We start from the raw sequence: 14,868 nt of genomic DNA, 5'->3' as shown, positions 1-14,868 counted from the left end.
TTAAACTGCTTTTGGGAGTAATGGTTTTATAAAATAAATACAACAAATACAGGTAAGGAAATTATAACATTAACAACACCAGACTTCAAAATGATTACATTAAAATTTACCAATGAGAATTTGGAGTTAATTTAATAAAACCAAAAAGGATCCGCGGAATTTGGCAACTTAACAGTCGTACGTTTGAATTTCGAACTAATTACAAAACGTGGAATCGTAATTTTCCGTTGCCGCCTAAACTATGCTCGTAAACATTTTGACAAAGCTAATAAAAATACTTAACTGAGAAAAATTACTGAATTATTTAAACTAGTGATGTATGAAGAAACAGATTATGTCTGACTATTTACAATCATGTTGAGCTATGACAAGAATCTTGAGCATGACCACATAGTTTCTCACTAAAACATTCACAATTCGTAGTAAATCACGTGATACAATAGCCAAACACGTGATCGACTACAAATCTAATAAGAAACAAAACTAATGTGGTTGTTTTACTTAAAATGCCATTAAATTAAAACTTACAATCAGTCTCTCTGGTGCAAACGTCATCTTAAAAATTAAAATAGGAACAGAAACATAGTAACACAGACTGTTCCATAGGAATTTTACAAAAACAAACAACAATCGTGGAAAATATTGCTACGATGCCCCTGCATCTCACCAATACACATTTTGTACTTGACGCGAAAAGAACTACAGAAAGTAACAGCACCAGATTTTTAAAAAGTTTCAGCTGAAGACTCTAAAATTCACATACTGTTGATGTTACCCTAAAACGTAATATCACAGAATTACGCAAAACTGAAATTAATTGAACAGGTAACTTAAAACTAAGAATGGTAAAAATGTCGCTTAGACACTCAGAATCTCAAAGTAAAAAAGTGAAAATTTCTGACTCAGCAACATCAGTAGTATGCTTTGCTTCCTTGTTTAAAAGTTGTTCTACAAAACCACGCGCACTCATACAATTTTTTGAAGTCTGTAATTACCTAGAAATGATGGTACTGGAGTTAGAATCCACGTCAAAGTCCAACACTAGTAGTTTAGTTTCTTCTGTGCCGTTGCGACTGCCGACCGCACACACTAATTTCGTGTCGTTGGCTCGAATTCGCCAAACAACACCACCGGAACCGCCACTTTCCAACGCCACCAGATTTCTTATGAACTCGCCGGTTCGTACGTCCCATAATTTAACAGTTCCATCATCCGAGGAAGTTATCACAAAACGATTGTTAAATTGGAGGCAAGTAACGGCTGACTGATGTTTGTATGGTCCTGTGATTTTCATTTTATAAATACGACTTTTCGTTATTTGTTACATACCTGAAAGGGTTTGTAGGCACTGTCCAGTCACTATGTCCCAAACTTTGACGGTGGAATCAGCGTTGCCGGACACTAAAATATTATTTCGCAATTCCATGCCGGACGTCAGGGACTGGTGACCCATAAGCGTATGTTTGCAGGCTCCCGTTTCTACCTCCCATACTCTGATGCTTGTATCTAAGGAGCCGCTGACTACGTAAACACCGTCGAACTGGAATTCAATGTCAACATTAGCTTTCTTGTACAAATAAATTTTCGTCGCAAATTATGTAAACAATCTGGTTTAGCGAGGAATGTGACGAGAGCCCTCATCCAAGGTTGGTATCATCTGGTTACAGGAGCTCGACGTAACTTAATACGGAACTCGACAAAAACCTCAAACCTTTTACTACGTAATCATGGGACTCGTTTTTTTTTATTTGAAATGTTGAATCTCTCACCTGCAACGAGTACACACGATTTGTGTGCCCTTGCAATGTATGCAAACACTCTTCTCTCTCCGGATTCCAAACTTTTACCATGTAGTCGTAAGCTCCAGAAACCACAAGTCTACCATCGTATTGAACACATCGTACTGCAGCCAAATGTCCAACGAGGACATGAAGACATGCTCCAGTTTCGATATCCCAGACCCGCAAAGTTGCGTCACGGGATCCACTCACCACTCTAAAGAAAGTATTATTGTACAATACAGTAGCTTTCCGGGGGGTACAAACAAAGCGTATCCTTGATCCTAATCCGTTTCATGGAGCTCGAAACGGATTAGGGGCGGAAATGTGCATTAATGTAATATTTCAGCTCACTTGTTTCCATGTAGATGCATACACCGCACTGTGGAAGTGTGCCCGTTCAGCGTGTGAATGCAATCCCCCGTTTCTGCGTCCCATACCTTCAGAGTTCTGTCAGTACTGCCACTTATGATAGTAGCCCCCGACATCTGCGACGACCAGACACCGCCAGTATGGCCAACCAAAGTTCGCAAACACTGTAAATAACCCGGTTAATTAAAAATCGGCGATTTTGCTTAATTTTCACCTTTCCCGTGATGGCCGACCACACCTTCAGAGTATTATCATCAGATCCGCTCACAATCCGATTACCGCAAAACTGCAAACAAGTAATCACATGATCATCGTGTCCTTTCAGCATTTTCGGCGGCCTAATCGGCTTACTCCTCCAATTCATTTCTATTGCGTGCTGGCGCATGTAAGCCGCTTTCCATGGCGACATCTGCGTACCAGGAGATCTTGGCGAACACCTTCGTTTAGGTATATCATCGATACCAGCTTGTCGGCACTTTTCCTTCCATAATAAATTATCGTCGGCCAAAAATCGCCAACTACGACATGTTTGAGCCGCTCGTAACAAATCTTTCGGTTCAAGAAACGACAGAACGTTGAGAGCCAGTTCGCGTGGTAGTAAAGAAATAAAATCGCGTTGGAATTGGGGTTCTATAACTTGCATCATGTGACGCACTTGTGTTGGCTCGCAGCGAGCGATCAGTTCGTTGATGGCGAGGATACGTTCGGCATTTGACCATTTTTGGAATTGAGTGAGCCAGTCGGACATCTCCGGTGGTGGATTGTCTTTGGTGGGAATTACGAGGCGGGATTTCTTGTCGTTTGGAACAGTACCTACAAAACATGCCCGTCAAAAACAGAACCCAACAAAAGTGCAAGGGCAACAAAAAATACGCTACTTTTATTACCGGTGGATTCGGCCCCCCCCGGTACTCGCGCAGAAGGCTCGGCAGGCATAGAAGCGGCGTCAGATTTCTTCTCTGGTAGCGACTTCTTGCACGGAAACCCATTCTGCACATCCGCCGACTTCCGTTTTCTCTGCAACAAAAATCCCCGTAAAACACCAACGAAACAAAGATTCGCGACGAAAAAACGTTAAAAAGTCAGAGAGAAGATTAGTCAGCTATCATGCGTTAATCAACACGTCGGTGTTATTAACTCAAACTCACAAGTTTCATCCTTGTATCAAAGAAAAATGGGTACGCATTTTTATGAGTTGTCACAACACGAACATACACTTTCTTTATGTACTTTTTTGTGGTATTATCAAAGTGTTTTTTCACTGTGTAGCGCTTCTTGACATTCCTAATTATTGTTATCGTAAACTGTGAAGGTATAAATTAAAAAAAGAAGAGTTTTTTCGACGTGTACTGCAATAATTATGGTAGGACTGTTTGTTGAATTTGTCTTTCGTTATCGTACAGTGATGGTTTATTATTGTTGAACGTCCCCGAAAGGCGCCACGTTATGACAAAAAAAAAGTGCTACGACGACTAATTTATCATTTTATAAGCAATGCAACAATGTTGTTTTTCAACATTCGTGCAAATTTCCTTAAATTTTATAATTCAATTCGCTTGTTTATTTTTTCAAACTTATGTTTTACGAACCTGTCATAAAACTTCGTTTTTTCACACCCAAGTTATTTTTACCTCTGTTTACGTGGATATTGGCTAGAGGTCAATTTCTCATTGAAATTTATTATTTATTACAACACAGATCACAATAAATTAAGAAACTTTGACGACCACACATTTTATGTCGCGATAAGTAAAAGAAGATTTCACTCACAATATTAAAAGGAAATATCGGATGTCGGCTTGAATGAACCGAACCTATGATTAAGTAATGAGAAGGAATTATTGATGGACTTTAATCGATTTAAGAGAAGTTTCAATATTTTACAAAGGTCTCAAGACTTCAAAATGTAGGAAAGTTACACAAGCTGAGTAAACAAAAAGCTGAATAAAAGTGGGCGAAAAAATGCAAGAAGATTTTAATATTTATTAGCTTTTATTATTGGTTTAAAAACGATTATGAAAAAATAAATAAAATTCAATAACTTCACCTCAGGTCACACTGAGATTATGCTTGATAGGCATTTTATTTGTTTATTTTAGGTCATTCGTCAATATTTTTAATTGCTTGTTTTTATTTGCGTCTATTCAAGTTCAAAGATGCTTACGTTGCTGTTTTTCTAATTGCTTTCTTTCATGAAATTCTATTTTTAAATGGTAATTAAATTCTAATTTGTCGTTAATTTATACCACCTCTCTGTCAGAAGATATTCTATGTAATTATACAACGTATTTATGTGGATAATTATCAACTATTTAGAACTTATACTTTATAACTGTGTAATCCACTCCTGTCCCCAATAAAAAAAAAGATTTTCAAACTCACCCCGGATAGATCAGTTGAGAAAGCCCCACACCTCTTCAGAAACGAACTTTTTGGTGTGGTTTGATGAGGATCCGGCGGTGATCCAGAAACGACCTCGCTGCTGTCGTCGTCCTATCAAAATCATTATAAATAAAGCATGAAGCAGCTGCGAAAATAATTACCTCATCCAAGTCTTGGTTTTCTTCAGATAAATCTCCTTCAGTGCAGTCTTCCCAGTTTTCTTCCTTCTCGCAGCTATCTTCATCACATTCTTCCAAGCCTAACTCATTCAAAAAATTCGTTTTTTCAGTTTTTTCCTCAGATTGGTTAATCCTGAAGATTTCATCTAATTTTTCGCTTAGTGGAGCCAAGTGATTCTGGGATGTTCCAGGAGCATTTTCAATACACAATGACTCTAAGCAGACAGTTTCAGTGGGGCTAGGACTTGTGCAGTCTTGTTTTGGAAGTTCGGAATCTCGACTAATACTTGATAATGAGTTTAAATTATTTCTGTTTCCTGACGGACATGATTCTGCCATTCTAAGTTATCTACAGTCTAGAAAACAAAAACAATGATGGAATTTCGCGTTTTATTATGAAATTATGATAATGTTATCAAACATGATATTTACATCAGCAGAAACGTGAATGAAAGTCTCAGAGACATGGTCTGTTTAATTGCTAAATAATTGGAAGCAATGACGGGTTAGGACGTACCTACTAATGAGATTTTTGGGGCATTCTTCGGAAGAGGCGAATCGTGACTACTTCCACCATGCAGTTAAAGAAGAACGAAGAAAAGTGGATAAATACTCCCAAAAACGAAGCATCAAGGATGATAGCTGCTGGCTACTTCCTATCACTTTGAGGCACTTGAAAACCGAGCCTTTTTCACTACTTTCGCATTTCGACGAGAAAAAAACCTTTTCACAACACTACACTGACGCCCATTTTCCTAATTTATTGGCACCATTACAAATTTCTGGACGAACTTAGTAAATGAAGAATAAGAAATATCAGCAAAATCGCGTGGCTAAAGCGCCGCACCCAATCCCCAAATAACTTCCAACACCAAAAAATACATTACTAAAATAGTCTTCACTACAAAACACCACTAAATTACTCACCAAACACAGAAAAATCCTTTGCGTATTTTTTCGCAACTCAGTTTCATTGTACAACGAGGTTTTGAACGATACTTTTGTGACGTTAGTTACAATGATGAGAATTTAGGGGAATTTCATCGTGCACATGTGATTCGTTACTGATTTGACGTTTTACTCACCAGAACTTAACCTCAAACAACTGAAATTCAAATCCAAGATGTTGGAATTAGAACGTAACACTGTAGTTTACCCCCCTAATAAGGCCCTTGAGCGCAAAGTGGAGCTCTCTCAAAAACCAGTCATTTACGACCACCTCCTATTTCTCGATTTCAACGACAAAGGTAAATGAAACTCGTTGAAACTTCACCGTAAAACTCGTTCCAGGCGAATCAATTCTCGGCTCCTCCAACTTAAACGGGACATTATGGGAAGGCACCTTGCTATTCTTCAGCAACGAAGAAGACTTACAACTCTTAAAGTTCAACAGGAGCATAATAGGATCTACGGTTTCAGATGGAAAATTCTTAAATAACAGCACTGTATGTACCCAGATTTGCACTTTCTTATTTCCTCGCTCAGTTTGTTTTAGCCGAAGACACCGGACTTTTGAACGTGTTTTCGATTTCTACCACAATAGAATCTAGCGTATATTTCAGGGAAATCGATCGAATCCCAAAAATTGCGGTGTGGAAAAACAGCCCCAGAATCTTAACCTGTTCCAAGAATTCCGTGACTGTCTGGGATGTAAACAGCGCAGTGCGAAAACCGCTCCACCATTTCCAGTAAAACTAAATCTACTTTTTCACTAGTAAAGTAACATTAAATTTCAGGGACTATCACACAGAACTGATAAATTATGTGGATACCATAAAGTCAGAGTCAAATGTCTTCGTTTCGGCATCAATGGATCGACGATGTTGCATTTGGGACGACCGCAGCCCCAATCCCGCTTCAGGTACTAACATGACGCAGTAAACTCCTAATACTTAAAGTTTTTTTTTGTAGTTTTATACAGCAATGAGTTTTGCTCTCTTACCAGCGTCGCTTGCAATCAACACAACACGAATTATGTCGTCGTGGGGACTGAAGGGGGCGACATTTATTTACTGGATAGACGTGAACCAAAGGAATTCATTTCAGTCGCGAGCTGCAACTGTAATATTTATCGGATAACTTTTGATGATTCCAACAGACTCGCTGTTTGCGGCGACTGGAATAAAGTCTTAGTCTTTAAATGTGAAGATGAGATCTTAAACAATGCCTACTGTAACGATAAGCACTGTGGAATCGTACGGGGATTGGCTTGGTACAATGAAAGTTTATACTCTTGTGGCTTTGACAAACAAATCGTTAAGCATTTATTATAAACAATACAATAAAACTATTTCTTTCTTTTCTTTCGCTTCTTTTTGTCAAGATCCGGCGACTTGCGTTTGTTCTCGTTGTCTTCATCCAGAGAAGGAACGCTGAAATTTTCAACGTGGGGCTTCACTAGCTGAAGAACGAATTTCTCATGTTGGATGTTGTTAGAATCGAGGGTTAGGCGAACTATGACCGGGTCAAAAGCGTGCAGAACAATATCGCCAGCTTTTTGAGTCTGGTTCTAAAATTCAACAGTTTAGATGTTTAGTCTGCTGTCCCTTCTACTCACCTCTTCATTGTACTCAAAGATATTTGAAATCTCGCCTTTGCGCGCCAAAAATAACGTGCATTCGAGACCGTAACGTGGTATCAAAACTTGTAAAGCGTTTTTCCGCACGTACAGAATGTAACCTTCCTCGTCTTGCAACTTCCCTTTGAAGAACAACTAAAATCGACCATAAAAACTATAGAAAAAACAAAATGGTAATGTTACGTGTGTATTGAAAGCGATGGAAGCGCGTCCTGCGTATTGCGCCATTCTGTTTCTATAGTTCAAGTTTTGGCACAAATCGCTCGTTTTCTTCTTATCCAACAAGTCAGGATATGTGGCGTCAGAACCACAAACGACAGCCAACAATCGGTGCACTATAATATCGGCGTATCGGCGAATCGGAGACGTAAAATGGGTGTATAATGGTACAGCCAACCCATAATGGAAGTAGTCTTCCTTTTGATGAGTACCACTGGCGAAATAAACAGCTTGCAACATGCAGCGAGTTGCTAGAATTCTGAACATCGTGTTCAAATAAGGATTATCGGATTTCGAAGCTTCGTCTAAAGATTTCGCGAGGTTTTTCCCTGAGTCTACTTTAATTTCAAAGCCCTGCAGAAAACGGGATCAATGGGAGAATAACGACTCTTTTACACTTACAAGATGTCTTCCTGCTTTTACTACGGGATCAAAGTTGGTGGTTGGAGGAATCGGGTGTCTCCTGAGCATCGCACAATCAGGGAACTCTTCAAGTATCTTTTCAGCGACGCTAATGTTTGCTTGTAACATGAATTCTTCGATCATTGAGTTGGTCTCAAACATCTTCTTCACTTCCACGTCTAAAGGCTCCATTGTTTCAGAATCCATCTGGATCTTCACCTCAGGTGATGCAAGAACTAGAGCTCTGTACAAAACACGTGAGCAATTCGTAGAGTAATCCTAAGACTCACCCATTAGCCAATCGTCGCTCCTTCATGATCTTCGCTAATTTATTAAGATTCCTTAACGACTCCGCTATGGAATCTTGTTTACTTTTGTCATCAATAATCAATTGAGCCTCTTCATAAGTCATCGCTTTTCTCGATTTAATTATACTCTTATGAAAACGAACATTTAAAATATTTGCATTGTGGTCCATCTCCCAGATACACGAAAAAGCAAATCGTTCTTCCCCCCCACGCAAAGAACAAAGATTGGAACTAAGAAGTTCAGGAACCATGTCAATTCTATTGTTAACTAAATAAACGGTGGTCGCTCTAGAAGCAGCCTCGCGATCCAGAGGCGTCCCTGGTCGGATAAAATGAGACACGTCCGCTATGTGAACACCAACTTCCAGCTTGTTGGTACCGATGGGACGACAATGGAGGGCGTCATCGATGTCGGTACAGCCTGGGGGATCCACTGAGCAGATGTCGAGGTGGCGCAAATCGACGCGTTTTTTAACGTCCTGAGAAACTGGCATAAATAAAAGGGAATAATGAGTGGGACTTTACTTCGTCTGTTATAATCCAAGGCATCTTCGGGAGACAATTCAGGACTTCTTGAGAAAACTGACTGTGCGGGACGTCGTGTTCAAGAAGGATGACTTCGTTCTCGGTGGATTGGTCGCCAATTTTGCCCAATGCGCGTACGAAATGACCCTAAAAACAAAAATTACTCTTTTTACAATTTTTAATTCTCCTAATTCTTACATGTGGATAGCGCGAGTGCTTGGGCCAAGAGTCAATAGTAACAATCAACTTCTGCGTCCTTAAAAACTCCGCCTGTCTAGTCTCAATTTTTATTTTCGGTATGCTTTTATCAGCGGGAACAAAGAGCTGATAGACTCCATCGCGGCCCCCTTGTAGAATCCCGCAGTATTGCCGCCACTTCCTCCTAATAATCCCAACAACTCGTCCAGTGGGTTTCGCTCCACTTTTCTTCTTGGTGGCCTTCTTCAACTCGTTCTCTTTAGAAATAACATCATCAACGTTTTCATCTTCAACTCCCTCGTCTTCCAAGACAATTTCACTAGGACAAACCCAATCCTCTTCTTTGAGCAACTCAACGGCTACTGTGTCGCCGTCCACAGAGCGATTGAGTCCTGCACGACCTTGAACAATGATCTAAAAGAATTAAAGAATAATGCTATTGGCAGTTTTACCGAATCCTCGTAAGAATCGACGTTGACGAAGCCTTCCAAGAAATTATCCCGAGATGCTCTGAAGGTTCCTTGAAGTAAGCGGCCTTCTCGGACGCCAGTCAAAAGCTCGACACTGGTTAAGTGATTAGGGAAAACGTCCTTCGCGGACTCTTTAGCGTGGTAGTCTTTTCGGCATAGTTTATCAGTGAGACTGGCATTGCTCAAATTACTAATATAGTCAGAGACGCTGATCGCCTGAATTTTCTCTTGCAAAGCCTTGGAACGGTTGTTAGAATCGTCTGTTAAAAAAATAAATGTTTGATTGGGAGCGTGTTCAATGTACCATCGACAAGCAGCTCTGATACATCGGTCGTTGTAATCGTTGACGAGTTCGCCTTCCTTTTGAGTCAGAAAAGTTGACCTACACAAAAAAAAATATTAAAAAAAATCGAAAATTTCAGTGGTATTTTACTGATGATGGTCGTTTATGAAGACGTAAAAATGTTGGCTGGGATTGTCTATTACACTACATAAACGTTTGTACACTGGGAGGCTCCTATGTTTCACCTCTTTTAGAACTGTGTGCAGAATTATTACATTCCCAAGGATCGATTCCTCGAGAATATCCATCTAAAAATTAATATAAGAGAAAGTATAAACAAACGTGAAGCTCACTTGGTCCAACACAACATTGGTATCAATAATAAGATAATGATTATATTCAAAAAGCGCACAATCATTCACATGATCTGGAGACAAGAAAGACTCAACCGGAAGACAATTTTCGCACTCTTGGAGACCACAGGAGATGTCATCGCGTATGTAGTGCTCTCGTACATGCTGCGAAGACATGAATATTTACTCTGGGGCTCAAATTGTGGCATTACCTTAATGTAATTCCCGATTTTGTTTTTCTTAATAAAAGCCTTAGTGGTGAACATGTTTAAATTGTGGAAATTAATCAACGGTGTTTGAAAACATGCCGCTTTTTTTAGGTTATATTTTGCTTAAATTATTGGTTAGGTTTCTATCAACAATCGTGATTCCGATTGGATAACGGATTGGTCGATGATGATTGGACATAACTGATGGGCGCGTCAATTTAAAGTTTTTGATTTTCGGAAAATTTTAGAACTTTAACCCAATTTTGTCTGTAAATGCTATTATAACATAACCAAATACAATTATTGATTTATCAACTAAATTAATCATACGTTTATACTCACTTTTCCATGACCGATTCGTCAGTTTGATATTTATTTTAAATTAAGTTTCAGTAAAATTTAAAATTTCGACTAAATTGATAAAAATCTGCTTAAATCTTGAATGTAATGGCTTTATTACCGTCTTTTAGATAGCTTAAGATTCTTGCCATAAGGTATGTTAATAGCTAACTTGTATGTAAATGACACAAAAAAAACTTCAAGACTTGATTTTGTAATTTTAAAACAATATGTATTTAGATGCGTCAAAACTTTTTATCTAAACTCCAAAAACGGGTTACTATAAATAGAAACTCAGTATTCAAGGTTTCAAACATTAAAAGGATGAAAGTAAATTTCCTGAGTAATAAAAACGCTTCTGCGATGTTAATGAGTTGACAGTTTATCCATATGGTTATGTTGGTGGAAAGAAACTAGAAAGAAAAAGAAATTCTTCTACCTTGATATTTATTTAAATAGCTTATTATTCTATATTACTCCTACTGTTTCTTGTTCAACTTGTTAAATAGTTACGTTATACGACTAATTTATTTAAATAGCTTCAATTGAATCTATTAAACAGTGCTCAAAGTGCCTAACAATCGACCAAGTAAGTCTTACTTTTTGTTCCACAATAAAAACTTATCATTTTCATAAATCCTCTACTTTACTTAAATTAGACAATGCTTCTTCACCTAGCGTAAATTATTCCATGATTAGATAACTTTATTTGCTACTCATTTTTACATAATACCAACTTTTCGACACCGTCTTCATAAATCAACAATTAAGACGTGCAAAATTTCCAAGTAAGTTTTTAATTAATTTCAAACTAATTGTCCAGTTAAGCTTTCTTTTACATTAGAAATAACTTTTTAACAAGCAATTAGAGTTCCCGTCCCGTTTACAACAGAGAAAATTAGAATCAATACAAGCGTTCTTGCGCAAAAACACTCGCGTTGCGAAACTTTTCTCTAAATGCCGTCTAATTGTTTTCGTTAATCCCTTTAATAGAAGTAGATTATTATTAAAATGAAACCTGCAAAATGTAGAAAGGATGTGTTTTATTAACACGAGAGGTATTAAATTTAGATATTGTCTGGAATGTTAATGGGCGTTTTTTCAGCATGTCCAAAATCTTGAAGTTTGCCAAATATGCGTTAAACAATCATCCGATTATCACAAACTCTTTGGTGTATGGGACACTTTTTGTAGGAGCGGAATTTGCGCAACAGACGTTCACGAAGAAGGTTTTGGTAAGCTGAAACACAAAGAAATTCAGAATCGATACACTACTTGTTGAACAGTAAAAAAATTTAGTGTGTCGCCCTTACATCTTTTGTTGCATTTTTATCATTATCTTTGTTTTACCAGGCCAAAACACCACTTCCTTATGACACTGACGTAATCGGTAGATACATAATATACGGAGTTACAATTCCAGGACCAATCTTCACCCTTTGGTAGTTTTTTTTTTATTTTTTACATATTATACTTTTTATTGTATTAATTTTGGTTTATCTCACTTCTACCATTTTCAGAGTAAAGAACCATTGAAATATGACCGTCACATGATATCTTATTTTGGAATTCTTGGTATTGTTGTGTTCGCACCAGTATATACCTACTGGTACGTTGTAAACCAAAATTAATATATTTCATTCAATCCCTAAAATCACCATGTTTTTACAGGTACCGATGGTTGGATAAGAAATTCGTGGGAACTTCGTACAAAATTATAGTCCAAAAGCTACTCCTTGACCAATTTTTAATGACTCCACAAGTTCTCATTATTTTTTACATCGGTCAGTAAATAAGCAATCAATGCTTCCAGTTTTTATTCTTTTTCTTGTAGCAATGAGTATAATGGAAAAGAAAAAGGATATCCTGGAAGAATGCCGGGAGAAAATCATCCCCACATTTAAGACTAGTTGCATGTTTTGGGTGCCAGCCCAGACTGCAAATTTCCTTTTAATTCCTCCATCTCTTCGGGTGATTTACGTGGGGACGTGTTCATTTGCTTGGGTGAACATTTTATGTTGGCTTAAGAGAAAAGAATACTAATGAAAACGAAAACGCGACTTTAGATAAGTTATTATTACAATGGCCTCCTACATTTCGGTGGAGTTTTCTTCAAAAGTCCACTAAAATGTGGAGTTGTGGTCATTTTTTCATAAGTGACACAAAAGGACAATAAAACTTAATTGTAAGTAAATGTCATTTTCATTCTCTTGGCACTATCTTTTTGAAATAAATTCGAATAATATGTGATATTTTCAACCATACATATCAAGAATATTCCTTATAATTATGTGCTTCCAAAGGTGGAACTTTGTTATTTGTAATTATGTCAATTTAGTAGGTTAAGCACATCAATTTATTCGTGTTGGGGTCCTCTCAATTTGTTCAGTGTCCCCATTTACATAATTTCAAAGCTTATTTGTGTATTTATTTTAATAATTAATAAAATAAAATTTTATTAAACTCGGCTTGTCTTTTATTCGTAGAAAGGACGAAATTGGGAAAGGTAAATTCCATGGAGTTACTTGTATTCTTGGTTGTATACATAAAAAGGTCATTTAAAATGAATGTTTGAAATTACAAATTTATTACTTTTATCTTGGGTTTTCCAGTTCTTTTGACTTTCTGTTTTCACCGCTCTTTTGATTACACATTCCCTTTTTATTTTCAAGTCTTGGAAAGGGTTAGGATCAAAAGATGAAAATTAGATGAATTAATTAGTAGAACACGCTTTTGCACTCGTTGCAACTAAATTTAATCCGCGAAGTACCTAATTTAGGTTTTAGTTGCATAAAGTTATTAGTGTTTCTGGACCGGATTGTTATTCCTGAGTCAGACTACATAACCATCTAAAACTATGCTTTTTATTGTTAAAGTTAAATACGGTTTTATTACAAAGTTGACATTTATAAATATGCTGGAAATAAGGACGAAAGGAAACAGAGAAATTTAATATCTGTAAACCTTAAAATATTTTATTTTTAACTAAATTACAATAAATAACTAAACCCCAACATTTTAAATATCAAAGAAGTTCTTCGTTCTTCACCATCTGAAAGTTCCTCCAACATGCCATGTGGGCTTCGCCCTATTAGGTCCTCTGATAACTTTACCCCATCCAGCATTGAAGTCATGATCAGCTCCCTTATGATTAACTTCAATTTGTCCTATGGTGTTACCATTTTCATCTCTTCCAAGATTAGGGTTTGCTGACCATCCACCGTTCTGTTGTTGGGGTTGAGGGTACCCAGGTGCACCAGGTTGAAGAGACCTTCTGATACGATGTAGTTCGTAATCTTTTTCAGGGGTAAACTGGTACACATCGATTGCTTCAGGGTCATACAGATACTCGAATGGAATTGCAGAAACCGCGGCAAGAGCAAAAAGAAGAATAACGGCTTTTCCAAACATCTTACTTGATTGAACTGCTTAATTGTTAAAGTTCTTCTGATGCTCTATGGAAAATGTGTTGCCAATTTATATCAAAAAGTCTTGTGGTGAAAAGGGAATCACAAAGTTTGTTGCTCTGTTTCGAAGAAATCTCAATGACCCCGCGGAGATTATTTCAGCATTAGCATGGTTTTTACTATACTTCAATAAAAAATGGAAAGTACGATAATCGGGTTTGTTTACTAAAGATAAGCAAATAAACTTGGTATCGCTGCAGTAATGCGAATGAATAAAAAACTGTAATTTTTTGCAAGATGAATGAAGCTGGGAAGCACCTTACTCCTGAGCACCTGTAGTAAAATGCTAATATGGAAATACCAGACGTCAAGGTTAGACGTGAGCCGAAATTCTTGTAGCTAATTGTGAATACGTCTACTGCCTACGAAACTGCTTCTTTGTAATTATTCTTATGTCGAAGAATTTCAACGTAAAAGTAATTTTATCTGAATGTAAAACGGGAAATTTCTAAAATATAAAATAGTCACAATTCCACAATCTGTCTTTTTCACATCTTAATTATTGTACATATAAGTCACTATAATACTCAAATTTCCTAAATAAATTATCTAGACTCTTAAAATTATTTGGACTGATCGATTCCTCAAATATAGGTTTTCAAATTCTTTGAAAATTTATCTAATTGTCTCGAATTTTTGAGATCCTTATGTGTAATTTCTGTACTTCACCCTCAAATCAGATTGTTTAGATTTTTTAATGAATAGTTTAAATCCATTACAGAGGTGTCCCAAAACTCGCGAAGGACCCGCTAACTCTGATTTGTATTCTGGGAGGGAATAATTAGATTTTAAATTAGAATAATTCA

At 37.3% G+C, this 14,868-nt stretch overlaps 4 protein-coding genes and 1 pseudogene across 8 annotated transcripts; 2 read left to right on the top strand and 3 right to left on the bottom strand.

Moving 5' to 3' along the window:
• Window positions 1-9: 9 nt before the first annotated feature.
• On the bottom strand, window positions 10-5,643 carry LOC148179300 (F-box/WD repeat-containing protein 7-like). 2 transcript variants are annotated; one of them, XM_088031065.1, is made up of 9 exons: window positions 5,229-5,643; window positions 4,694-5,067; window positions 4,533-4,643; window positions 3,029-3,167; window positions 2,365-2,963; window positions 2,133-2,314; window positions 1,770-1,995; window positions 1,330-1,540; window positions 10-1,281 (listed from the first exon to the last, which is right to left on the bottom strand). In XM_088031065.1, the coding sequence occupies exons 2-9, from the start codon at window positions 5,048-5,050 to the stop codon at window positions 992-994; spliced, it is 2,115 nt and encodes a 704-aa protein (XP_087887191.1). In that variant the 5' UTR covers window positions 5,051-5,067; window positions 5,229-5,643; the 3' UTR covers window positions 10-991. The 2 variants fall into 2 exon arrangements, with proteins under 2 accessions (XP_087887191.1, XP_087887192.1); XM_088031066.1 differs by having other exon boundaries at window positions 3,038-3,167.
• Window positions 5,644-5,737: 94 nt separating this feature from the next.
• Window positions 5,738-7,012, top strand: LOC148179299 (methylosome protein WDR77-like). Its single transcript, XM_088031067.1, has 5 exons — window positions 5,738-5,958; window positions 6,002-6,156; window positions 6,197-6,399; window positions 6,448-6,572; window positions 6,623-7,012. The coding sequence occupies exons 1-5, from the start codon at window positions 5,835-5,837 to the stop codon at window positions 6,982-6,984; spliced, it is 969 nt and encodes a 322-aa protein (XP_087887193.1). The 5' UTR covers window positions 5,738-5,834; the 3' UTR covers window positions 6,985-7,012.
• On the bottom strand, window positions 6,945-10,417 carry Dis3 (exosome complex exonuclease RRP44-like protein Dis3). Its single transcript, XM_088031064.1, has 11 exons — window positions 10,260-10,417; window positions 10,048-10,212; window positions 9,845-10,002; window positions 9,394-9,793; window positions 8,942-9,355; window positions 8,744-8,890; window positions 8,201-8,697; window positions 7,911-8,154; window positions 7,473-7,862; window positions 7,269-7,424; window positions 6,945-7,220 (listed from the first exon to the last, which is right to left on the bottom strand). The coding sequence occupies exons 1-11, from the start codon at window positions 10,311-10,313 to the stop codon at window positions 6,999-7,001; spliced, it is 2,847 nt and encodes a 948-aa protein (XP_087887190.1). The 5' UTR covers window positions 10,314-10,417; the 3' UTR covers window positions 6,945-6,998.
• A 544-nt stretch (window positions 10,418-10,961) lies between these two features.
• On the top strand, window positions 10,962-13,062 carry LOC148179297 (mpv17-like protein). Of its 4 annotated transcripts, none has more exons than XM_088029390.1 (5): window positions 10,962-11,184; window positions 11,701-11,830; window positions 12,116-12,204; window positions 12,267-12,379; window positions 12,430-13,062. In XM_088029390.1, exons 2-5 carry the CDS (start codon window positions 11,702-11,704, stop codon window positions 12,636-12,638), a joined length of 540 nt encoding a protein of 179 aa, XP_087885516.1. In that variant the 5' UTR covers window positions 10,962-11,184; window position 11,701; the 3' UTR covers window positions 12,639-13,062. The 4 variants fall into 4 exon arrangements, with proteins under 4 accessions (XP_087885516.1, XP_087885513.1, XP_087885515.1 ...); XM_088029387.1 differs by lacking the exon at window positions 12,116-12,204 and adding an exon at window positions 11,949-12,037 and having other exon boundaries at window positions 10,966-11,184; XM_088029389.1 differs by lacking the exons at window positions 10,962-11,184; window positions 12,116-12,204 and adding exons at window positions 11,202-11,383; window positions 11,949-12,037.
• Window positions 13,063-13,611: 549 nt separating this feature from the next.
• On the bottom strand, window positions 13,612-14,179 carry LOC148179296 (coleoptericin pseudogene; annotated as a pseudogene).
• Window positions 14,180-14,868: the final 689 nt, after the last annotated feature.

The sequence above is a fragment of the Gnatocerus cornutus genome, chromosome 2 (genome assembly GCF_029298725.1).
Source record: "Gnatocerus cornutus isolate USDA-ARS CGAHR chromosome 2, icGnaCorn1.1, whole genome shotgun sequence".
In the NCBI taxonomy this organism is placed as follows: Eukaryota; Metazoa; Arthropoda; class Insecta; order Coleoptera; family Tenebrionidae; genus Gnatocerus; species Gnatocerus cornutus.
Note: the sequence above shows the minus strand (reverse complement) of the source record. Positions and strands in the feature narration are given on the sequence as shown.

Excerpts from the sequence above, each read along its gene's own strand:
- LOC148179300 (XM_088031065.1), bottom strand. The coding sequence starts at position 5,050 with ATGGCAGAATCATGTCCGTCAGGAAACAGAAATAATTTAAACTCATTA. Across the intron at positions 2,964-3,028 it reads CGAATCCACCGGTAATAAAA|GTACTGTTCCAAACGACAAG; the intron begins GTAGCGTATTTT and ends CATGTTTTGTAG. Across the intron at positions 1,282-1,329 it reads GTGCCTACAAACCCTTTCAG|GACCATACAAACATCAGTCA; the intron begins GTATGTAACAAA and ends TGAAAATCACAG.
- LOC148179299 (XM_088031067.1), top strand. The coding sequence starts at position 5,835 with ATGTTGGAATTAGAACGTAACACTGTAGTTTACCCCCCTAATAAGGCC. Across the intron at positions 5,959-6,001 it reads TCTCGATTTCAACGACAAAG|GCGAATCAATTCTCGGCTCC; the intron begins GTAAATGAAACT and ends AACTCGTTCCAG. Across the intron at positions 6,400-6,447 it reads AAACCGCTCCACCATTTCCA|GGACTATCACACAGAACTGA; the intron begins GTAAAACTAAAT and ends ATTAAATTTCAG.
- Dis3 (XM_088031064.1), bottom strand. The coding sequence starts at position 10,313 with ATGTTCACCACTAAGGCTTTTATTAAGAAAAACAAAATCGGGAATTAC. Across the intron at positions 10,213-10,259 it reads AAATCGGGAATTACATTAAG|CATGTACGAGAGCACTACAT; the intron begins GTAATGCCACAA and ends ATGTCTTCGCAG. Across the intron at positions 8,891-8,941 it reads AGCACTCGCGCTATCCACAT|GGTCATTTCGTACGCGCATT; the intron begins GTAAGAATTAGG and ends TTTTGTTTTTAG.
- LOC148179297 (XM_088029390.1), top strand. The coding sequence starts at position 11,702 with ATGTCCAAAATCTTGAAGTTTGCCAAATATGCGTTAAACAATCATCCG. Across the intron at positions 11,831-12,115 it reads CGTTCACGAAGAAGGTTTTG|AGTAAAGAACCATTGAAATA; the intron begins GTAAGCTGAAAC and ends TACCATTTTCAG. Across the intron at positions 12,205-12,266 it reads GCACCAGTATATACCTACTG|GTACCGATGGTTGGATAAGA; the intron begins GTACGTTGTAAA and ends ATGTTTTTACAG.